Source organism: Plectropomus leopardus, chromosome 12, assembly GCF_008729295.1.
Source record: "Plectropomus leopardus isolate mb chromosome 12, YSFRI_Pleo_2.0, whole genome shotgun sequence".
Lineage (NCBI taxonomy): Eukaryota > Metazoa > Chordata > Actinopteri > Perciformes > Serranidae > Plectropomus > Plectropomus leopardus.
The window spans coordinates 33,200,181-33,225,427 of NC_056474.1; the positions used below are offsets into that span (position 1 = coordinate 33,200,181).

Here is a 25,247-nt window from a genome sequence, read left to right on the forward strand (position 1 = left end):
AATAGCATTAACTGCCTAATTAATTGTATGATTGCATCAAAAATATAACCCCTTTCAGTAGAAAATAATGTTTATAGTAGAATTTGAAGTATTCAGCATGATAGCTATGGTTACAGTGTCGTCCGTTCTCATTCTGAAGTTGTCAAATATGTCCGCTCTGTCCGTGCCTTTGGCCTATGAGGATAACGCTTAGAACCGCCTTCTGTGTCCACCTGAACGTGGCTGGATGATGTCAGGAAAGAATGTGGCTGGACAGAACTGGTGGCGTTTTATTTTATGCAGGTGGATGGCCGTGTGGCACCGGGCACGTCCACAGAATGCAAACAAGGGCAGCGTCACTTGGGAACGTGGACAGACAGAACTGGTTGCGTGCACATGAAATGCGGAAGGACAAAGTCAGGTTGTAACACTGTTACTGTTATTGATGACTTCATATAGGGAGCGCCAGTGTGCTTATAGTCTGGTGTTTTCTTTCTGTGTGGATGTGAAGGTTTTTGTTTCTGCACTTTACCATGTGCCTCTTGCCTAAACCTAACCATCTTGATGGTTGGCGTTGGTTGCCATGTGCTCATGTTGTGTAATCATAAGGGTGTGCTGCGTCATCCCACCATGTACATTTCTTGACATCCCAAATTTTTGAGCTGACGCAGAAGAATTCCTTTATAAAAGATGCAGAAGATCACTGACAACAAGTACCATGTGATGAGTTAGGATGAGCGAGTGCTGTACAGTAAAGGTTGGAAATATAAGATTGTCCTGTCAAACTATGACTAAGGTATGGTCACATTTAAGTAAAACACTGCACATATGTTATAGAAGGCAAGTTCTGGTATCTGGCAATGTAGTGGCATTCCACACCCATCCACCTGTTTGTCCTGCTAAATATTTGTTTTATTGGCTCTGAAAATGCATCATATCATGATGTGATTCTGTGTAATTGCAACTTTAAACAAAATACAAAATCTCACTGTACAAAAAGGCTTGCACTGTTTTGAAGATTTATTATGCTGTTAATTATATATGCTGGGGATTGGAAATGATGTAAGTTAGCAAGGGCTCTAGTGAGGTGTGTGCTTGCATTGTGTTTCAGAGTTACGTACCCATTATGAACTATATTCTTTTTTTTTCCCATGTAATCCAGTTTCAGATGTTTTCAGTATTGAGTGAATGACTGAAACTAAGTGCTTGTTGCTGCAGTGTTCATATTTGTAAGTTTAAGGACGCATGTGCATGTGCCCGGCGTGATGTGTAGATAGAATTTTATAGCAGCTCAGAATATTCCCATTGTTTGTGTAATGCCATAGCAGTAGCCTCATTAAACCACAGGGTGTGGCCACTGGCCTTTGTAACAAGGTCAAAAGGCGAAGTTTATTTCTGAGGAATAATATTCTCATTTATATGTAACTTAAGGTTACCGTTTCTGTTAAGATGATTATTTAGTAAACAGTTGCTGCTAAATAAGGCATTTCAAACAGCAATTATCACAAAAACAACATGCAAAATCCTGGAGGGACTGATTGATTTAGTAGGATAAAGTGCTTTTTTTTTTATAAATACAAGACCATGTGGTGATGGAAAATGTACTTTTGGTTACAGGAACAATTCCTTTTTTGTTCTGGCTGCATGTTCAGCACTGTCGTTGAAGTCAGTGTGGCTGTTAGTAATGCTGAAGACATGGACAGGGCAACATATGTACCAGAGCTCTGCAAAGACATTTTAGAAAATGCTGGTTTAATGTTAAATAAATAACTGTTATAAAACATAGCAGAGTTTTCAGAATTAAAGGCAAATTACTTTCATAAGTAACCGCCATTGACTGTTAATAACCATGATTACCCACTGGGGCAAACCATAGAGCAGGGGTATTCAACTAAAATTCAAAGAGGTCCAGTTACTAAATTTTCCTCCCAGTAAAGGTCCAAACATTGTAATATGTATTAAATAAAATCAAAAATGTACAATTCCATATCATTTCAATAATAATTATTGTCAATTTTCAACAATTTTAACATACAGACACATTATTTGATTGCAATATGTTTACAGGTGCCATATTTATTAATATTATGAAAGCCTTTCACAAGGTCGATAACTACCTTCTTTTAGACGAACTGTATGCCATTGGTCTCTCAACACAGTCTCTGCTCTGGTTCAATTCATATCTTCACAACAGACATCAGTGTGTTTCCTATCAGGATTGCCAGTCAGACTTCAACATCCTGGACAAAGGTGTTCCTCAAGGTTCATCTTTGGGTCGGTCGCTGTTTTCTATATTTATTAACGATCTCCCACAAATTTGTTATGATTTTCGCATTCAATTATATGCAGATGACACTGTAATTTACTCTTCCAACTTTGACATTTCTTATATTCAACATTCATTACAGTCCGATTTGAACTCAGTTCAAAAATGGCTTCCTTCTAACAAACTTTTGCTGAATAAATCGAAGTCTCATAATATGCTGCTCTGCACAAGACCAGATTCCTTATATTCATCTATTGACTGTTCCATTAACTTCCTTGATGGAAAACCGATGGTAAAAGTTGATGAATTTAGATATCTGGGCCTCTGGTTTGATTCTCAACTTTCCTTTAAGCCAAATTTTGGTTCAGTTATAAAGAAAATAAACTGTTGTCTGAGAATAATCTATCACTCCATCAGTTGCTTCACATTAAAGTTAATGGTCCCTATACTTGACTATGCAGATATAGTTTACCAGAACACTTCTGACACGAACCTCCGTCCTCTCAACATAATCTACAACAGCCTCTGTAGATTTGTTTTGAGGTGTCCTTACAGAGCTCATCACTGCTTGATGTACGGGCTATTGAATTGGTAATCACCTAAATCAAGAACACATTATCACTGGTTGCAACTTATTTTTGAATATAATTTCTTAACTTATCCTCCATACTTAAAACAGTTCTTAACTCCATTCAGGTCCTCATATAACTTAAGGCATACCGAGCAGCTGTTTTTCTCTGTTCCCAAAATCCGTAAAGAAATTGGTCAACGTGCATTTAAATTCAAAGCTCCATCTGACTGGAACAACCTGCCTTGCTCAATTTGGTCAATTACCTCTTTTCATCTCTTTAAAGCATCCATACTCATGCATCTTCAAACAACCTGCTCCTATTTCTAACTCTATATCTTCTTTCACTACTTCTTTTGTCACTATCATGGAAACAGTTTGTTTATATCTTTGTTTCCCTTTATGCCTGTCTTTCTTGGTCCAGAGCTTTTGACCGTCATACATGGCATCGATTGCAGATATAACTCTGATGTTATTAACATGTAGTCAACATCCTAAAATGTATTTAACCACTGGTATGGTCTTTTAAGCCAGGTCATTTCAGTTTAAGTGCACTATGGTGACATCTAGAATCAAGGAATTAGGAAAACAAATGGCTCCAGGGTCACTATGCAGTATGGAAGTGATTATGTAAATACCATTAAAATATATATGGTAAATGGTAAATCGACTGTACTTGTGTAGCGCTTTTCTAGTCTTTTTGACCACTCAAAGCGCTTTCACAGGACATGTCACATTCACCCATTCACACACACATTCACACAGTGGCAGCCAAGGCTACCGTACAAGGTGCCACCTACTAGGTAGTAACCATTCATACGTATGCACACTCTGATGATGCCACATCGGGAGCAATTTGGGGTTCAGTATCTTGCCCAAGGATCCTTTGACATGTTGCCTGGAGGAGCAGGGGGTCGCACCGCTGACTATCCGATTAGAAGACAACCCTCTCTACCTCTGAGCCACAGCCGCTCATAATGTTCATAATGTTATCAGTTTCCTCAGACAGGAAGAATTGACTTTAGAGTGCCACTGGTTGATTCCATAATTTTCTATGAGAGGTGGCGTGCAGTCTAAAATATCAAACTAAGAGCTACAGCCAACATGACTGGCTCCCTCCAGTCCCGCATGATGCACCCTGTCCACAGACTCTGCATATGTCTGTGTGAAACTCTCAGTCTGTGTGTGTGTGTGTTTTGGCGAGATCAGTTAATGAATAGCGCCCTGTTCAGGGAATACAGTTGCCGCCAAGAATTAAAGAGAGCTGGAGTGTTTGTGTGTGTGTGTGTGTGTTTGTGTGTGTGTGTGTGTGTGTGTGTGTGTGTGTGTGCCTGAGCAGTGGGACTAACACTGCTCTCTGACCTTTATATTTATGCCATAATAGCAGTTTAGTGACCCTAGTTTCATTAGTGTGTATATTCCCAGAGCACAAGTTTCTTGTGCTCAGTTGAAATCCCCGTCCATGCGACAGGGAGGAGGGAGAGGTGGCAGAGCTTTCGGCCTGATCCGGCGGGGGTGGTTTTGAGTCTGTTCAGACCTGCCACTCTGGCTCTGCTTCCTCTCTCTTTCTTTCTTTTCTATTACTGCACTCTGGCATTCATATTTAAGTTGTAATTGCTGATTAATGACTCTAGGATCCTCATTGAGTGCTTATCCTTTTTACTGTTCACCACCTTGGTTCTGTTGAACTGCACTACGCTAATCCCGTTGCCTCTCCGGAGCATTCCTGCTCCCTTGTTTCCTAGCTTTTTCGGATCCTGGCCACAACCCTGGCTGTGCCTGATCGTTGTGATATCTGTGCTGGCACTGTGATCATGCCTTTGGTTGTACTTGTGCTGTGGCTACACTGATTCTGTACCCCCCGCTCGCCCTGATCGTGGTCTTGGTCCTGGTTGCGCCGATGCTGTGATCATGCCTTTGGACTCCTCCGTATCAATATATGCATGAGATTCTTTTCAATATCATCATAGACCCACAATGACCCACAATATCATCATAGAGTGCATTTGATAATTTCGCACCTATCGTTATTGTATTATGACATGCATCTGTTTATATTATTGCTGTGCCTCTCTCCCCCCTCCCCCCCCCCCCCCCCTGCCCTTCTCTTTCCTTTTTGCCACAGTTGTATTTCATTTGTTATTTACAACATCTATTGCACATCTGACTGTCCTGGAAGAGGGATCCCTCATCATCCTCTACCGCTCTTCCTGAGGTTTCTTCCTTTTTTTCCACTCGTTACAGGGGTTCTTTTTCGGGAGTTTTTCCTTGGGTGATGTGAGGGTCTAAGGGCAGAGGGCTGTCTTACACTGTAAAGCCCTCTGAGGCAAACCATGTTTTGTGATAATTTGCTCTACAAATAAAATTGACTTGACTTGACTTGACAACCAACACATATGAAACTCATATGCCAGAAACGTAATGAATATGAAAAATATTTCTATCTACACCCACAAAGTGCTAAATGCAGTAGATTTTCTGTTTTACATGTTAATCTCAGAGGACTTTCTGCCACACTGGCATGTAAATGTTTGTAAATAATCATATCATAAAGAGTAGTAAGAAAAACTTTGAGTCTCGACTGCATTTTGGTGCCATTTAATGGTCACACTGTTTCTGTCCTATGTTGTCTGTCTGTCAGAGCTGCATTTACACAGGGACATACTCCATTCACACACAACATTCATGCACAACATCTATTGCACATCTGTCAGTCCTGGATCCTTCCTCTATTGTTCTTGCTGAGGTTTCTACTGTTTTTTTCCCACATTAAATATATGCAAGCATTTTTGACTGCAAGGCTATTCAATAGGCAGTTCTATATGTATAGTGTATCTATTAAGAAGAATATTCTTGATTGTCATATGCACATTTTGCAGCGAAATTTCTCTGCATTTAACCATCCTTGTGGAACAGTGAGCAGTGGCATGTTGCACTCGGGGACCAACATCAGTTCCTCTGCCAGCGCCCTGGTCAGGAGCATAGACAGATGCATTAACCTACTGTTTTTGATGGTGGTGGGGGAAACAGGAATAAAGGCAGGTTTTGCATTACTTTCGCCATATGATCCTGACGCAAAAGGCCAACTTGAAACGTAGCTGGATGTATCTGATGACAACCTGAACAGAACCAGTTGCAGTGTTATTATGGATGGATGGCACCTGCCACATCTCCATGATACGCCATTGGACAGCGTCAGGTTGAAACATTGCCAGTAACAACATAATATAGAGTGCTAGGGCGTCTTACAGGGCTGGCAGGAAGGGCACATGATGGGTCAAACAAAAACTGGAATTTCATCCAGGAGCCTGGTGTTCGTTTCCAGTCTGAATGTGATGGATTTTTTTCTCTACTTTACCATGTGCCTCCTTCCCCTAATCCTAACCCTCCATGCCAGCGTGTAAATTTGTTGATGTTCTGGCGTTGATTGCCAGGTGCTTGTGTTGCCTAAACATAACCACATGCTGTGTAATCTCACCATTTGCTTGACTTCATGATAGCAGCATCCTGGAACATAAATATTAGATGCAGAAGGGAACCTGGAGCTCAATATGTAGATGTAGAAGATGTAGAAATACAGAGGCAGACTGACACTGACAGCACCCCCAATATTTTAATAGATTGAGTCCAATTATTTGATTGGAGGTAGACAGAAGAACATACTGCTTTGAGCTCTCTGCACACTTTCCACATTCCTGTTTTACATTAGAGCCACATCAGCTATTAGGCTCAGAGTGCAGCCACAGAAAAACACAGGGGACCAGGTCCAGTTCTGATGATGGCACTGCACAAGGACAGACGAGAGGAAACCCACACAGAAAAGCCTTTTTACACTTGTTCATTTTTGTTAACAAAGAGATGCACTGATGTTATATAAACTAGATGAGGCCTGTCAGATCGAAGTGAAGCACCTCAGCATGTCTCTGCTCTCAGTGGTAGTGATGGATCTTAGTGTAGCATGTCCTTTCAATCCCACAGAAGAGAATTAACCTGTTTAAATTAATAAGTGTCTCTTCCTGCCCGCCCACATTCCTTTTGATTTATATTTCACACCCTCACAAGCCTTTGTTCTTCCAGCCGCAGAGACATGCACAGGGGGAAATACTTTAGCCTCAAAATGTCACTTGCTGCTCCTTACTCACCAGCTGCTGCTTAGTAACACACAAGCATGCTGTTGTATTTTTATCCTCCTCCCTCTTTCTTTTGTCTTCTCCTGTCTCCCTTTTTTGTTTTAAATGTTTTATTTGGTGCCAGGGAGATGGATTTCCTTTGTCTGTACACTGCAGCTTTGTTTGAGCTCATACTAGCAGTGGATTTTTGTTCTTTCTCTCTTTGCAGCTCGTTGCGCCATGTTGTGTTGTTTCTCTTTCATTTTAAGGTGCCAACTACGTCAAGGTATGCCTCCTTCGACTATTTGTTCTATCCGACAGTGTTTTGGAAAGCAGGGTGTGAGAAGGCTGCAGATTGTTAGCAGATTCACCATGTTCCTTGGGCCTCAATAATATTCAACAATCCAATAACAAATCCATGTGCTGAAACACAGCTTTCTCTCAAAGACACAAACCTCTGAAGGCTTTGTTATCTGAAATGAGTGATTTTGGCAGGAAAGATGTAGCAAAATCAAGGATAATTGTAATTTTTTTTTTTTTACATTTGTTTAAAAATGATCAATAAATCTAGCATATATAGCCTAGGTGTGAGTGACCTGATAAACACCTGGCCATATGCTCCAATAAAGGGGGCAGCATTTTACCAGTCTACAACTGGCTCCATACAATCTATGTTTACAGTCACTGTTTTAGAAAAAAAAATCCAACTATTGGCTAACAGCAGGGCGAGAATACACAGAATTAATCCAAACAGCTAAACGCCTGAGAAACAGTAAAAAATACCACCAAAAATACCAGCATCCATATGTTGCACATTATGTCATTACAGACAGCCCCAAACTGATGCCATCTGGTAGTATGTCATACGCGACAAGTGCTTTTTGGTATCAGTGTCTGATGCTGAAATCACTGACCAAGTATTGGTATTTAACAAGTTGGGAATGAGAGCGGGCTGGTGAGATAACAGGAAGTATCAGATAGAGTGCTATTTGTTAGACCTCAGGGCTCCCTCTCCAGAGCCACTGCCAGCCATAACACACCTCATGCATTTGTTACAGATTCAGTGTTTCCTCTCTGGACTGACGTGGTGAATCTATGTCCATCCCAAAACCTGGACCATGGACAGCAAATGTTGAATTGCTGTCTGTCAAGAGCAAGGCCCAAAGTCGAGACCACATTTGGAACTTTGGCCAATAGACTGTGTGTTTTCCTTCCTAACACTGCACTTGAGCCTGACAAAGTGGCAACGCTAACACTAGCTGCACTCTGTATTGACAACTCTCTCAAAGACAGGACATCAGAGTCCTATCTGAGAGCTTGCTTGGCCAATGAGAGCTGTGGGCAGGAGATGGGGAGGTGCAGCATGATTGACACATGCCTCAGCAACTCATTGTGCTTACAGAAAACGTAGCGTATGCCAGGGAGCCTGCTTTTACTGCTATTGGTTCCTCGGCTAAATTACTCATAAATAGATGGAACACAGCAGCACTGGGTTCAAGTCATCCAACAACAATGAAACGTAACTTGAAATATCTGGCATAAGGGCATAATGCATCTAGGGTAGCAGCCTATAAAACTATTTTCAAAAAGTAACGAAACATAACTGAACTTTTGCAGACTATGGACCGAGACACCTCGTGAACAACAACAACAAAAAAACAAAAAAACAAAACTGCAGGTTGTTAAGTATACACTTTTACCTGGATGTTAATTGTTGTTTTTGAGACAGACCAGTTTCTTATATCGTAGTCAGGGGGTGCAGCCTTGAGTACAAAATTAGATTATCAATCTAGCACATCTACAATTTTTAACACGAGATTAGGATGAATAAATTGTTAGGTTTGACTTAAAAAGTTGTAGCAAAATGCCCCAAATATTTAGCATTTAGCATTTATCATTTCTCACTGTAATGTGGTAACCTCTCAAGAGTTCACTGTGGCCAAGAGAAGAGTACTCTGTGCTCCGATTGGTCAGTGTCACAGGGTACATTGTGTCATTTGTCATACTCAGCAAAAGAAGGAAAACAATTCTTAAAGGTTCTCAAAACACTACGACCATTATTAAGCTGACATTGTGTAGTCATTCTTTGCTGTCAGAGATCACTTAAGATAAGTCTCAACAATTATGCTTTTAATCTGGTAGCAGGGCTAAACTGGGCCGAAAAGATCAGCCCTGGCACGTTGACCCAAACCGGCCCACCACAAGCAGTATTAAGCACATATTAAGCAGGGGGTCATGGTACAACCCGCCCCATATCATTATTGATTAACCGATAATGCAGTATTTACAGTTGTGAAAATCAGAACACTTCATTGCAATGAGCAATGTTATTTAACAACCCCCCAAGCCCTCCACCACCACCACCACCAGCAACACACACACACAAGCCTTTCTTTTTGACAGGCTGTTATGTTGTTACGGCTATCACACACTGAAGGTTTTGTCAAGCCTCACAGGCTTACCACTGCGCTGTTTCCCTCTCTTGAACAGGCGCTCAATCATTACAGTAAATTTTACTTCTCTTTCCCTGATTGCATAACTGTGCCTTTCATTGCTCCTCACTATGAACTGACCACTCATCCTGACACTTGGCCATTACTCTGTATCACACACTTTTCTGCTCCCTCCCTGACTCATTATCTCCTTCTTACATCTCCAGCTCCACTCCAACTCTGACAAGGGGGATGGCTCTGTGAGCTACATCCTGTCTGGTGAGGGGGCCGGGTCTATCTTCCTGATCGACGAAACAACGGGCGACATCCATGCAGCAAAGAGCCTGGACCGTGAGAGGAAGTCCCAGTATGTCTTACATGCAAAGGCCATCGACCAGCGGACTAACCGCTCCCTGGAGGCAGAGTCAGAGTTCATCATCAAGGTCCAGGATGTTAATGACAATCCTCCAACATTCCCTGATGGACCGTTTTCAGCAACTGTGTCGGAGATGTCTGATGTTGGTAAGCCAGGAGTCTTACACACCTTTACATGAAAACAGACACTGACGTAGACTGAACACACGGGTGTAACCAATAATATTTAAAATAACTCACATACAGGAATATTTCACCCAACAAATGACCATTTGTAGATTAATTCAATACCATTTGTTATGCTTTATAAACCCATGCCTTGGTTAATGAAGAATTAAAAAACAGAGAAAATTTTCTCGTTTATCTCATGGTTTAACAACAGCAATACTTAATCAAAACATCCCTTTACAAACTCTCACACAACTCATGCAGTTTAATTCAAGTCTCAGGTATCCAGTCTCATGGACAGTACTTCTTTTACAAACAGCCCTTTCTAACACAGATCTTAACCAAAAGTGAAACTTAACGTTGCTCTCTTCAGAGCCAGACTACATTAACCCCAGCTATTCTCATTCCCAACTCATAAAATAGGGCTGCTATGACAGTGCTTTTGGTGGAACATCTTGACACCAAAAGGCAGCTTTCGCATGCACACGAAATGCTGCTGGACGGCGTCAGGTGAGAACACAGCCAGACAGAACCGGTTACAGTGTTATTATATGCTGGCAGATGGCCAGATGGCACCTGATGCATTCGCCTGACATGTGGCAGGATGATGTCAGGTTGAAACATTGTAACAACATAATATAAGGAGCGCAAGGGTGCCTCTAAAATGGGTAGTAGTGGTAGATAGGTCCCACAAACCCTGGACTTTTATGTAGTAGTCCTGTGATTTTTTTCCTACATCTTAACATGTGCCTCCTTCATTCCTGTTTTTATTAAGATGTATTCCATACACTGGAGTGACCCCAATGGACAAAACACATAAAAGAGCAAAAGAAAAAAACAAAAAACATTAAGAGAAATATATGTGTTTTGTATTTGTAGCATCTCCAAATTACTCTAACTGTGTTGTCTTTTTGCTCTTGTCTGTGATTGTCCCGCAGGCACATCATACTGGTCTGTTGATTTATTTTTAGTTTTTTTTTTTTAAATTTAATTCTGATTTCCAGTGTTTCTCCTATTGTAGAGACTAGTCAACCTCCCTCCTGCTTATTCCCACCATCAATCAAGCAACAGGACTTTGTAAAATCAGACAGCTCACAGAGCACAAACACTAGCTGGACTCATTATACCGTCCATACTTCTTCCTTCTCAGTTGCTGTCTTTTTCTCTCTCTTGATCATGATATTCCTCTGACAGCCTGTCTTTCTTCTTCTCTCTGAGTCTCTTTGATCCCTCTCAATGGCTCTGTGTCTTTCTAGTTGCTCCTCATCCCTCCCACTCTGCTCTTCATCGCCTACACCTCCCATTTCTACCTATGTTCCAACTTCTCTGCTTTCTCAGTTAATTTTGACTGTGTTCATACATATAACATACATTTTGGCAAGATTGCTTTTTTTTATCTTGGAATTTCCAACTCAGCTCCTACAATAAGTCTAAAATACACTGTTGAAACTAAATTGTTACATTCATGCTGTTAAGTGCAAAATGCTCCATTGAAACCCATTCAAACTGGCATTTTTTACATTTGCATCATAACAAAAACCTGGAATTTTAAGGGGTAAAATTCTGAAAGTTAATGGATAATTTATAATTATGATTTAGATGTTGGTTGAAAAAATATACTCAATAAAACTCATTTTTTCCGAGTGCAGAGCAGTATGAGTGGGAGTATTTGATACTGCACAAAAAATAATGTATAAAAAATCAATGTTGCCGCTAATTTCTGACACACTTCGGGCAGTGATAATCAAAGAAAAGTATTCTAACAATGTAGTATATTGAAAAAAAAAAATTTTTGTTGGGGTTTTTTCCATCTAAAAACAGTGGAATTATAACAAAAATGTGGCATTTAAAAGTTGAAGTTCTAAAGCGGCACACAGTGTAGTTCATACATGAGCTATGTTAATAGTCAGATTACTGCTGTAATACTGTTTATTAGACATTAGTAGCTATTAACAGTAGATACTTTACTGTGGGTATTTCAAATTATAACCTTATATCTTGTTATACCCAAAGGATTTGTGAATGTCATCATGAGATACTGCCTTATAGTTATCATATATGGTAACACCACTCAGGTTCACTCACTTTAAATGTCATATATTACATTTTTATATATGTATAACTATTAACTTAGTCGGTAAAATGACCATTTAAAACAATAAATTGCTACTCACATGTTCATGCATCATTAATAAAACCAAATGTCATGTAATAATGTAATACTGACTGTTTTTTGTTGTTTATCTGCATAAGAAATAGTTTTGTCAGTGTAACTTCCATTTTATGAATATTTTGTTGAATAACATTTTGAATACAAGACTTGTTACTATAACTTTTACTTTAGAAAAGGATCAATACAATAGATCCATAGCTGTCACACTGCTATTTAATGGACCTACCTCAGATATGTATTCATCACATCAGTAAAACAAATACATACTAGAAAGAAAATACTGGAAAACAATATGCAATTGTGGCTAGGATAATGGGGTAGGTCCTAGAAGAAAAAATAAAAGTGAAGAATCCTCCTCACTGAAGACATACTAATGGTAGATACTTGACTAGACCGTATTGTATTACATTGACCTAGACCTTGCACAAAGGATGATGGTCCCTAAGCAATATCAGTTCACTGTCTATTAGTGCACAGTGTGAATGGTTACAGTATTAATACAGGTAGGAGTACCTTAGTGTTCTCCTATGATTGTGTTACACTGAAAACAAAAACACAAAGATGGAAAATGTTTGGTGATTTCAAATGAATATTTCTTAGTTATTGAGGGATTTTAACATTCTGGGAGCCTTTATTTAACATGAACTGAACATGTTTACTCTGCCTTTGCCATGAGAAAAAATACAGAGCAGGTCTGATGATGAATGAGCTGGATAATATCTTTGGCTTCTCCTGTCTGCAGCTACATGGGCAGGCTAATGGGCTGTGACTTCTTTCTATACTGTTAAAGAAACAGATTGTGGCTTGCTTTTCATTTCAGGTTTTAATCAGACACTAGTGCAAAAAAAAAACAAAAAACACACACACAAATATCTCTGGTTCACTGCTTCTCTCTACATGTCAGGTTGAAACATTGAAACAACATAATATAAGGAATGCAAGGGCAATTCTAAAATGGGTAGAAGTGGTGGATGGGTTCATGTGGGAGTCCAGTGTTCGCTACCTGTCGGAATATGATGTCTTTTTCTACACCTTAACATGTGCTGCCTTCCCCTAATCCTCACCATCCATGCCAGCATGTGCTAAACTGTCAGTGTGAAAAAGCTCTGCTCTGCTCCATTTGCTTTACCACGAGATTATTCTCTGTGTTTAATTGTGTTTCTTGCAATAATGAGAAATTCACACCATGTGATCTTTTAAAACTATTAGATCCAAGATCAAGAAGTAATTTTCTCTGAGGGCTAGGTGATGATGAATGCAAATTTGAAGTTTGAGGTAGATTTTCTCTTTATCTTCCTCCGCTGCTCTCTTTGGGCCTCCATTGTTCATACACACACATGACACACACACATGATTTGACAGCAAGTGTTAATGACAATGACTGAGGCACAGTTTGTTCATTCGTTTGGAAATGGTTCGGTTTTGCAGCGTCAGATCTGGAACAAGACACAGTCCCCTGCAAAGTTTGTTTAAAGGTTGTTGCAACCAAAGGTAGCATCATATTTCAACATCTCAAACAGTGGCTTGCAGTGGGAGAAATGTGTCACACTCTGAGATGTACAAGGCTGCGTCAGCCCACAGACAGCTGGTAAAACGCAGTGGACATTAGTGAAATCATTTTCCCGATGTGTCCCGTATGACAGGAAAGCCACCCGCTGCAAAGCTGATACTGATGCATATCGCTTACCGGAGGTACAGCATCAGTGCAGCCACAGCACGAGCATGGTCAAAGGCAGGGTCAAAGCATCAGCACAGTTATTGCCATGATCCAGGCACAGCCAAGATTGCAGCCAAGATCCGGGAAAACTACGAAACAAGGGAGCACTAATGCTCCAGAGAGGCAACCGAGTTACCGTAATGCAGTAAAAAGACATTAGCGTTTGCAGATGGAGGGAGCAAGAGAAGGAAAAAGTAGCTCAGTGTATCATAGAAAGTCCCCCTGCATGTCCAGGCAACCTGAGCCAGCCCTAATTATAAGCTTTATCAAAGAGTAAAGTCTTAGGTCTACCCTAAAAAGTGGAGACGGTGTCTGCCTCCTATTTAGAGTTTGTCAGTATTCAGGAACACTTCCTGTCTTAAGTTCTTTGTGATGGCTGATGCTGTTTGCTAACACCCATCTGATCACTTGTTCTTTGTTCCATTTTCTGTGCAGGAACGTCAGTTTTGCAGGTGACAGCCTCAGATGCAGATGACCCCAGCTATGGGAACAGTGCCAAGATAGTTTACAGCATCCTGGAGGGACAGCCCTACTTCTCTGTTGACCCCAAGACAGGTACAAACTGTTGGGTTCACTTTAAAGATGCTTTCAGTGCTGCCCAGGGAGAGTTCAAGCACAGGAATTGCCCACATAAGCAGTGCTGTAAAGCAGCTCATACTTTGATGTCCAAGTCCATTAAATTTTATGGAAACTGTAATAATGCCCCCTAGTGGAGAGTGTTTGATGATGCTGTGATGCGGTGAGGTCCTGTGAAGTGCTTTCAGCAGTAGATGCAGCTCTTTAAGGTGGTGGGTGTCAGGTGGGGGAGGCCCTTCAAACAACAGCCTCCACCTGCTTCGTTATTTTTAGTGGAAAAGCAGGTGCACTGAGGGTTGTTTACTTTGTAAAACTCAATAATTATCAGGAACCCCTGCTGATACTTATTAGTCATATATCATATATTTCACCAGGAGTCATATATTTCACCAGGAAAACATGTACTGTCTGTCGACACTTAATGAATGACAAAGTTTATGTTTTAAAACTAAAGTATTAGAATATGTGCAATTAATCACCACCACTGTTTTTTAATAAATTAAACTATTAATATCCACCAAGGAAACTGTGCTTTGGTTAAGATTAGACAAATCAAACCCCTTGGTAATGATAGCGAAAGTTTGTGGTCAGATGAAAATGCAAACTGCAATAAGGTTGTGATAGCATGGCTAAGATTTGTAAATGCATTTAAAATGGTTACAAAAGAACATATTCTCACTCCCAACTCATCAAACACTGACACTCTGACAGTCAATATGGCGCTCTGGTACCCCTCCAGGGTCAGTTTTGGACGCTTAACGACAGTGTGTCAATGTACGCTCACGACATACATTGTGGCTTTTCAAAATAAACTGCCACTTTCGTAGGAAACTAAACATTAACACTCACAAAATATATACACTCTCTTTTAAAAGCACATTTAAAGCTCCACCATCAGGTGAGGGAAAGTTTGGGATCCCGGCCCTCAACTGCATCAGCATGAGGTGAGAGAGAGACGTCATGCATCTCACAGCTCCACTGTCAGGTGACGGAAAGGCGGTGTGCCTCTAACAACTTTACACTTTATAGTTTGTAAAGTTAAAAAGCCTGATACAAAAATCTATGTCCAGTGTTCTAAATTAGTCTGTTACATTTCGCTTTGCATTTGAAATAGTGAGTGTCCTCACTATGATATATGTTAAAATTCTCCTGCTCTGTGCTGCAGCAGAGGGCTCTACTCAGGGTGAGCTGTGGGGGGGCTTACGTGTTTGTGTTCTGTTGCTGCCCACTGAAATGGCTGGACTCTGTCAGAAAACCCTGTAATGAGTGTTGGGTAACATTACCCTGCCAGTGTGTGTGTGACAGGCATTTTCTCTCATTGGTCTACTGCCATTAGCAGAGGTGGAAAGTGTTGTAGAATATTGCACTCAAGTGAAAGTACTGTTTCTTTGAAATAATGTATGATTTCTTTAGGGTCTATTACTATGCTCTTTGAGCAAACGTAACTGCCATAGAAATAGAATGATAGTAGAACATATAATATATATGTAAGCAGCAGTGTGTGCAGGGCAGGGATCAGTGTGTAAGAGGGTAAGAGGCCTTATTTAAATGGACCTCCTTGTTGTGAGAATGGGCTGCGATTTGTGTGTGGCTGATTAGAAATTATATTAACAATCACAGGGCTGTCATCTTGTTACAGCTTCCGTATTCTGCATGAACTAATGTGATGTTTCACGGATATATACCTTTTCTTATGCAATATTTCTCCAATATCCTTCTGCTTTTCCCTCACCTTCCTTCCATTATTCTCTTTGCTCTCTCCTTTTCAGCAGAGGGTTGCTTCCCACCTGAAGTACTGTTTTTTTTTTTCTTTTTGTAATTTGGTCTCTTTGAAGAAGTAGTGAGTGGCGAAAAAAAGTATTTAGAAAAAGTCCAGAGCAAAGTCAGACACAGTTAATCATCTAGGTGGTTTACAGTGACTCCTACAGCAAGGTCATTTGCAAGGGCCAGATAACTTCCCTCAAATACTGGTAAATTTGTGAAGCACTGCCTTGCAATTTCTTGCTCCTAAAGTTCTAGAGTTCTAGAGTTCTTTGTGTCTAGCCTTGCAGAGGAGTACAAGTGCTCCAAAATAAGGTTGGAAATGACACTGGCGGAATTTCTTGACCCATATATAGCTCCAACAGCTGCTGGAAGGAAATCGACCCCATCTGCAGCTATGCAAAAGGCAAAGTTAATCCTTAAGGACTGGGACAACGTTTGACATGTGCAACAAGGAACAGGAGGTCATCGCCTTAGAGGAGAAAGGTATCTGCATATGACCTTAAAAATGCCATACTTACAGTGTAGTTTGTTGGTGGAGCATCATGGCATGGGGCTGATTCTCGTCTCATGGTACCAGTAGTGTCCACATGCAACGCACATGCGTGATGTCACTTGAGAACGAGGCCAGACGGAACCAGTCACATGTGCATCAGCGTCAGGTAATAAGGCTGCCAGTAAGCACGTATTTTAAGGAGCGCGTGTTTGCTTATAGGGCAGTAGGGTGTAGAGGTGGATGGTTTCCACAAACAGCTGACTTTACTGTATGAGTCTAGAGTTTGCTTCCTTGTGGATGTGTGTTCCTCTTTTCCTCACCATACCATGTGCTTCTTTTGCCTTAATCTGCCCATCTGTGACTCTTAATCCTAACCATCATGACTGTCTGCGCTGTTGTGTAAACATAAGGACCGTGCTGCTTCATCCCGCCATGCACACTTGTTGACATAACAGTAACGGCATCCTGGAGCGTGAACATCTGACACATTAGGATACCTAAAACTAATGTCACTGACGGAGCGGCTCCATGTGACGAGTTGGGATGAGAACATGTTGGCTCACTGCACGTTTAAAATAGTGGTATTTACAAAAGTAAAGTTTCTTTTACATCTGACCTTGCAACTGCATCTTCTGACCTGCTTCAGACCCATGCCCTGGACCTGCAGAGAGATACAGTCTGTGGCAGTAACAGCACAGAAACATGGAAGTTACACAGTTGATAAAATGCAATGCCAAAGAAAAGGGCCATTTAATGGCGAGGTAAACCTCTTAAAAAATCCTAAATATAGTGCCCACTTTGACTGATTTTGTTTTTTAGGTGGGCCTCTTTTTAGGGCCTCTTATCAACCCCACTTTTCAGCTGTGATGCTGAGCCTCCCAAGCAAACCTCCTAACAGGCATTGCAACAACTGTCGTCTACTGAAGATAATACACTGACTATACATAAGTACCTCATATGACCTAAATTCAACAATCCTTAACTGTCCCTTTAATCAAAGGTACAAAGTACCAACATATGGCCACATTTTAAGTTTTAAATGTTAAAAACTCAGTTGTGAAACAAAAAAACATGATCCAATATACTCAGAACATTTGACCCTGGCTGCTCTTAGAGTCATCTAGAGCTTCCTGCACCATTTATTGTCTGTGGAGCAGCTCCTCACTTTGTGCTTGATGACACCACAAAATGGAGGCTTTGCACTCTAGTTTTTGGGAGAGTGTTGTTCATGTTAACTAATATTTTTGGACTGTCTCAGACTGTAGGGATATGTGTATGCAGCAAAATGTGTATGCAGTTGTTATTGATTACAAATGGCTTTACATAAACTAAATACTATACATTAGGGAACGATCGTTGACTCAGTCATAATACTAATTATTTAAAACTTAATCATGTATCTTTAGTAAACTAAAGAACCAATAGACTTAGAATTAAGACTGCAAGAGAATACTTCACAATTTCACAAAGATGTCTTCGCTTTGTCTTGTCATTCATAGAAGTGTCACAGTTAAGGAGGCTGTTAGCCTGCATTAAATTGCCTTATCTGTAGGCTTTCACTTTTACATACATGTATATTTGGCTGTTGAAAAATGTACTTTGGCCACCAAATGTAGGGACCTGATGACATGTGAGGCTAGTGCTTAAAAACATTATTGTCTATCTCTGAATATAGTTATTCATCTGTTTTGCCCATGATAGCTTTAAAATCAAACATAGGATGCTCAGCTGCTCTTCATGTTGGTCAGTATGATAAGCATGACAGTCCCCCCTGTATTCTAAACACACAGAGAGAAATGGGAAATGGATTTAAGGATTTGGCCACACACTCAGCAGCCAGTGTGCGTCAGTGACAGGCTTCTGAATGCTAAAGGCTTGTTTAACATGCTGTGGAGCATCTCGGCCAACTGACAGATGAACTTAGTGGTGCAGGCAGGTGGGAGCCCAACACAACATTTTTGCTGGAATTTACATGACATCAGCTGGAGAGGAGGGGGAGCCGATGGGGAGATGGAAAAAAGAAAAGAAAGGAAGAAGTGTTGTAATGAAAGAAAATAAGGGCAGGAAGCTGTGATGGAAGAAGAGTTGTAGAATAAACAGGATGAGACACAAAAAGATGAGGAGTAAAAAGGGTTTTTTTCATTGTATTGAATAGGCACAATTAATTTCACCATTATGTACTAAAACTGTTTAAAGTATTTCAAAGACTTTCATCTGATTTAAAGCTTGTTTAATTTTTTCGTTTTTTCATTCATCCACACTGCACCACTTCAGCCAGCGCACCACTAGAGAAATTATCTCCCGAGGGATTTTGAGTCATGACATGTCATTATTCAGTATATTATAGAAAGGGTGCTGGTAATTGGCACATTTGGGTGATGCTGCAGTGTATGTTAGCATGTTTTCATTTTTATACCTACTACATGTTCAGTCTATCCTGTTCCAGCCCGTTCTCATTCTGAACTCATCAAACACCACTGACTGACAGTGCCTTTGGCGTAAGATCGCGATGCAAAAAGCCACCTTTCGCATCCAAGTGAAATGCCTCTTGATAGCATCGGGCTGGACACAACCAGTCGCAGTGTTGTTTTACGCCATCAGATGGCTGAAGAGCACCTGCTACAATCTGTATGAAACTAGGCAGGAGTGCATCACACAGACACCCTGCCAGTATGGTGTAATAAAAGGAATGCATATAGGGCGGGTTTCAGGGGTGGTGAATAGGTTGAACAAACCGTGGACTTTCATGCGAGATTAGGACTACCAACACACTTTCATCCCAACTCGTCACAAGTTGCTGTTTTGTCATTTGACCTCCATATCTTCATATTGTTTTAGGTATCCGTCTGCCTCTGATTATCATGTTCCAGGATGCTGTTTACGTGATGTAAATAAATGCACATGGTGGGATGACACTGCAAGTGATTATGTTTAGGTAACAACCACACATGGCAACCAATGTTGGAAAGGTATGGATGATTTGGGTTACTGGAAGGAGGCACATGGTTAGATTTAGATCAAAAAATACACATTCAGACGGGACGCGAACACCAGACTCTTGCATGAAAGTCCGCTGTTTGTTTGACCCTTTTATCACCCCTCCCATGGCCCTCTCATGCTCCTCATGTAACATTGTTACTGGCAGGTTTTCTGCCTGATGCTGTCCTGCCCTGTTTCAAGCCATGTGACAGGTCCAGTCCGGTAAGTCATGTCACCCATGTGTTTATCGTGGACACAGCAGGTGCCATTTCGCTATCCGCCAGCGTATAATAACACCGCGACTGGTTGTGTCTGGCCATGTTCTCAGATGACATTGTCCAGTGGCGTTTTACACACACAAAAGGTGCCTTTTGGCATTGCAAGTTTGGAATGAAATTGGCCTGGCAGAGCTTCGTTATATATACCAGTGCCAGATCATTCAGAGCCTTGTGATTAAAAGCGTTTAAAAATGGATTTTAAAAGAGACTGTAAGCCAATGCATTTAAGCCAAAATTTGTGTCATGTAAGGATCAATTTTGAACAATTTGGAGCCATTCTGTGGCTCAATCATTTAGGCAGGTGAACAAGATGAGCATGTATTATTTTTTCTATGTGATTTTGTAGATATTTTTTCAGGTGGCAAAAACAAGACTGGGCTACTTTTTTTTACATGTTGCTCCAAGCTCAAGATACAACCCATAAATACATCCAGTATTCTGTAACTGATGTTAGGAGTGAGTGAGTGGGCCTGAGAGTGGCTGAATTTGTTTTGAGATTTTTTTATTCGGCCAATCATCAGAACCTCTTTCTTGTCAGAGTGAAATTTTAAGAAGTTTTGGGACATCCAACTTTTTATGTTGTGCAGGTAATCATGAAGAAAAACTAATTTACTGGCATCAGAGTGTTTAAATGACAGATACAGCTGTTTATCGTCCCCATAGCTAAGGAGAGAGATGTAGTGAGTATGTATTATGTATGTATTATTCCGTTGGTTATGTATGAGGAGAACTAGTCCAGAACAGCTGCAGTGATTTCTTGCAATATATTGGTAATGAAAAGTTGTTATCATTTCATATTCCAGCTTCAAAAACATGTTACTGATATCATCCCATTTGAATTTTTAACTTACCTTTTATACATTTTAGGAAATTGTAGTTTTTGCATTTCTACCACAAGTTTCCATAGGTGGGTCAAAAATGACCCACATTCATTCCCTATGGAATTTCATGGGAACCTTTGATTCTTATTAACTGTGTCAGGAATATATATTTTGTGTCCCAATTCAGGGTCGGCATCCTTCAGAGGCTGCATTTGACGGCCGATTACGTCACAGCGCTGCGCGAAGGCTGTCTCATTTCGTTTTTTCGTCACAATTCGAAGGATCCTTCTTACACAGCCCACAAATGCAGCCTTCTTTTCCCTCTTTTTGGAGGACACATCCCTACTATCCTACGCAGCCTTCCATTTCCCAAGATTCCTTGCGCGCCCGCGATCTTCAAAAATAATTGTCATAATGGTGGCACAGAGCAGAGATCAGAGCGTTTATTTAACTTAATGTGGGTTTTTACTCATTTGAAAATGAGTGCCCCTCCCTGAGCTATCACCTTATCGTGGTGGAGGGGTTTGCGTGTCCCAGTGATCCTAGGAGCTCAGTTGTCAGGGGCTCAACGGACCCCTTTTGATGAAAAAGAAGAATGGTTCAGAGTTTCCCTCGCCTGGACGCGGGTCACCGGAGCCAGGCCTGGGGTGGGGCTCGATGGTGAGCGCCTGGTGGCTGGGCCTTCACCCATGGGGCCCAGCCGGGCACAGCCCGAAGAGGCGATATGGGACCTCCTTCCCATGGGCCCACCATCCGTAGGACGGGCCAAAGGGGTCGGGTGCCCTATGAGTTGGGCGGCATCCGAAGTCAGGGACCTTGGCAGTCCAATCCTCGGCTGCAGAAGCTAGCTCTTGGGACATGGAATGTCATCTCTCTGGTTGGGAAGGAGCCTGAGCGGGAGCCTGAGCAGTTTACCGCGGTGAATGAGAGGGTAGCCTCCCTCCGCCTTCGGGTGGGGGGGCGGATCCTGACTGTTGTTTGTGCCTAAGGTCCAAATAGCAGTTCAGAGTATCCACCATTTTTGGAGTCCTTAGAGGGGGTGCTGGAGAGTGCTCCTTCTGGGGACTCCCTCATTCTGCTTGGGGACTTCCACGCTCATGTTGGCAACAACAGTGAGACCTGGAGGGACATGACTGGGAGGAATGGCCCCCCTGATCTGAACCTGAGTGGTGTTTTGTTATTGGACTTTTGTGCCAGCCACAGATTGTCCATAACAAACACCAAGTTCAACGATAAGGGTGTCCATATGCGCACTTGGCATCAGGACACCCTAGGCCGCAGTTCGATGATCGACTTTGTAGTCGTATTGTCGGACTTGCAGCCACATGTCTTGGACACTCGGGTGAAGAGAGGGGCAGAGCTGTCAACCGATCACCACCTGGTGGTGAGTTGGCTCCGATGGTGGGGGAGGACGCCGATTAGACATGGCAGACCCAAACGCATTGTGAGGGTCTGCTGGGAATGTCTGGCAGAGTCTCCCATCAGAAGGAGCTTCAAAGGGAGCTTCGACCATGTCCCGGAGGAGGCAGAGGACATTGAGTCCGAGTGGGTCAAATACTTTTACCAAATACAGGATGGGATAAGATTATTAAAAACATCACTTGCTTTATCGGTTAATCATATGTCAGTGTTGTGTTTACAGCGTATTGTGTGGCCGTCAAGTAGTCAAAATAACTTCAGTAATAATATTGAGTTCATTACGCAACTCTGTACCATTACTAAAAAGGAAGTCAAATTAATCACAAACACTTAGACAATGAGACAATGTTGGAAACAAACCTCATCAAAGGTTAGTCAAAGTTATCTGGAAGACATATTGAAAGCAAAGAGTAAAATTACACCAGACTCTGCTCTGTTGCACCCACTGTACTCACTGTAGTTGTGTCAACCATTTAAAAGATTATTACAGATTTCCAACATAACCACCACAACAAATGGAAATGCAGTTACACTTGGCGCTGGTTAGTCCAGTCGTAAGATGCTCCCTGGATTAGACAAGCAGCATGCTTACCCAAAATGGGAGCCAAAAAGCCAAAATGCCAAACTTAGAATAATGCCCATGCTAACCATCAGCCAGACTATGGAAAATTTTGGTGTAGCAGTAAGCCTGCTGCAGGCCTCAAACATTATTTTTATAATTAAAATAATAGATTAATAAGGACGTAAGCACACATGCTGTATAAGGCCATCGTACAGTTATGTGAAATATCTAAGTCTAGTAGAAAGACTGCTACAGACCTCAGAAATAGTTATCTTAAGAATGAGATATAAGCATGCATGTTTTTGCTGAGGGGTGCTTCAAGGTATAAGGGTGTGCATGTCTGTATATGTGCATGTGCTTACACACCTTCAGTCAGTTACAGTGGCAACTTCAGAGAATGCCATAACAAATTGAATCCTTTATCTCCTTTAATAATTGAAATGCCATTTACATTGCAAGACCTAAAACTCACTTTAACTTTATACGCGTCAATCAAATTAAATCAACATTCAGACAACATGTCAATCAAATGAAATCATCATACTGTTGTTTATCTGCAAAAGCGTACTGTGCATCGTGCAAAAACAAAACAAACAAAAAACACAAGCTCAGTTCAGACAGTTTCGCAAACACTAAACAATTCAGCGAAAGTCTCACATACAACTCATAACGTAAAACGCATGTTTTGTTCAAAGCTCTTGTCGTTTTTTTTACAAACTAAAGTAAAAATAGACACCTGTCAGTTACACCAACAGTGTAACTGTTACTGTGTTTTTATTATGTTTAAACAAATAAACAAAATCCATGTAATATACACTTCATATGCAGTATGGTGCCCAATCCTGTTCACAAACTGTAGCTATTAAAGCTAACAAGATGTTAAAATGTGATTCTGAAAACAACAATGTGTTTGCGGAGCAGTGTTAGACAACACTCATGTTTTGTATGTCACGTTTTCAGCTGTGTTCCCGAACTCCTTTGAGACTTACCTAACAGAACAAGGTAGAATAAAGAAGCTACAGTTAGCCAGCTAGCGCATAGCTTGATGCTAGTGCTACAACCATCCATATTAAGTTACTTTATAGTTAAATTGCAATATAAAAAGACAGTGATTCTCAAGCAAACACTCATCTGAGCAAAAACAAGACTTTTCATACATTTAATGTAGCACAAAGTGCTTGACAAATTAAAAACATAAAAAAAACATCTAAACATATAAACCAACCCCCCCTTCCCAGGCCCCCCCACCCCCCAGAACACACTAAAAAGGCACAGAACAGAATGGTTTTGGATAAGAAACATGGCTGAGCACAGACGACTAAAATGAGTGTTTGACAACCCAGTTGTATGTGCTTCCACAGTGTTTCATTATCCTGAATCAAACAGCTGATGGTCCAACAGCAGCAACAAAGTGTCTGAAACAGCCAAATTTGCAGAGGTGGAAAGTGACTTCTTCAGACATCTAGAGACTACTTTGTGTTAGTTTCAGGTTTTATCAGACTTTGGTTGGAATTATTTAGAAACACCAGGACACATCGCTCCGTGTCTTATCCAGCCGCTCTTGCTGAGCTCTCGTTATTATTACCAGAGGCAGATGTAATATTTTGGGGGGCTGGGGCTACAGGCACATTACCTTATTTTCAACCTTTCTCCAACTGGGAATGTTGACAAGCTGTTGGCAGCTGTGGGAGAAGTAGGCCTACTTGTTTTGTTTTTTTCCTGAGTAAAATGATTAATAGCACAGAGGTTTCACAGAAGTTCAAGTCAAAGTCCTACAGTCAGAAGAGGTTAATTTACCTGAATTTTGTTTAAGATGGAGCTTTTAACTTTTATATAATGCTGGAAAGTTTAATAAATAATAATAAATCATATGTTTATTACACTCCAACACACCATGGTCAAATGAAACTGTGTCTGTGAATTATGATATGTCACTTAAAGTAAAAGGGAACCTTTAAGCTTGACAGAAATAGCAATTTGATATATATGGTGATAAATATCAATATCAACTGAGCCCTAGTACAAAGTCTAACACTAAAGTAGACTTCAGTCCTAGCACTGAAGTCTACTTTAGTGTTAGACTTTGTACAGTGCGTCTGGCAGAGTCTCCCATCAGAAGGAGCTTCAACTCCCACCTCCTGGACCATGTCCCGGGGAAGGCGGAGGACATTGAGTCTGAGTGGGTCATGTTGCATGCATCCATTGCTCAGGCGGCCAACCAGTGCTGTGGCCGTAAGGTGGTCGTTGCCTGTCGGGGTGGCAACACCCGAACCCGCTGGTGGACAGTGCTAGGACTTCAGTCTAGTGGGCCATACATGACGCCACCTAAATGTGCGGATATTAGAACTGCTCTCAGCACTGCCAAAGGATCGCTTGAGTACAATTTTATGGTGCTTGAACGCACCAAGTTGTCTATTCATCTGATGAGAGATGTTAAGTACTTGAGTGCAGTGATGTAGTAAAGCAGCGACCAGTAGATCGAAGGATCCAACCCTTAAGGTGAGAAACCTTTGTGGCAACTTGAGAAGATGGTCGACAATGCACTCCGGACGTCATCTATAAGGGTCT

General features: G+C 41.2%; 1 protein-coding gene across 1 annotated transcript in view; it reads left to right on the plus strand.

Annotated features, from left to right (window-relative positions):
• The window catches only part of LOC121951252 (cadherin-18-like), a 106,386-nt gene that overhangs the window by 22,529 nt on the left and 58,610 nt on the right, over positions 1-25,247 (plus strand). Inside the window, exons 2-3 of the mRNA XM_042497517.1 lie at positions 9,582-9,876; positions 14,223-14,342. Coding sequence (XP_042353451.1) covers positions 9,582-9,876; positions 14,223-14,342 — 415 coding nt within the window. The remainder of the gene's footprint in view (positions 1-9,581; positions 9,877-14,222; positions 14,343-25,247) is intronic.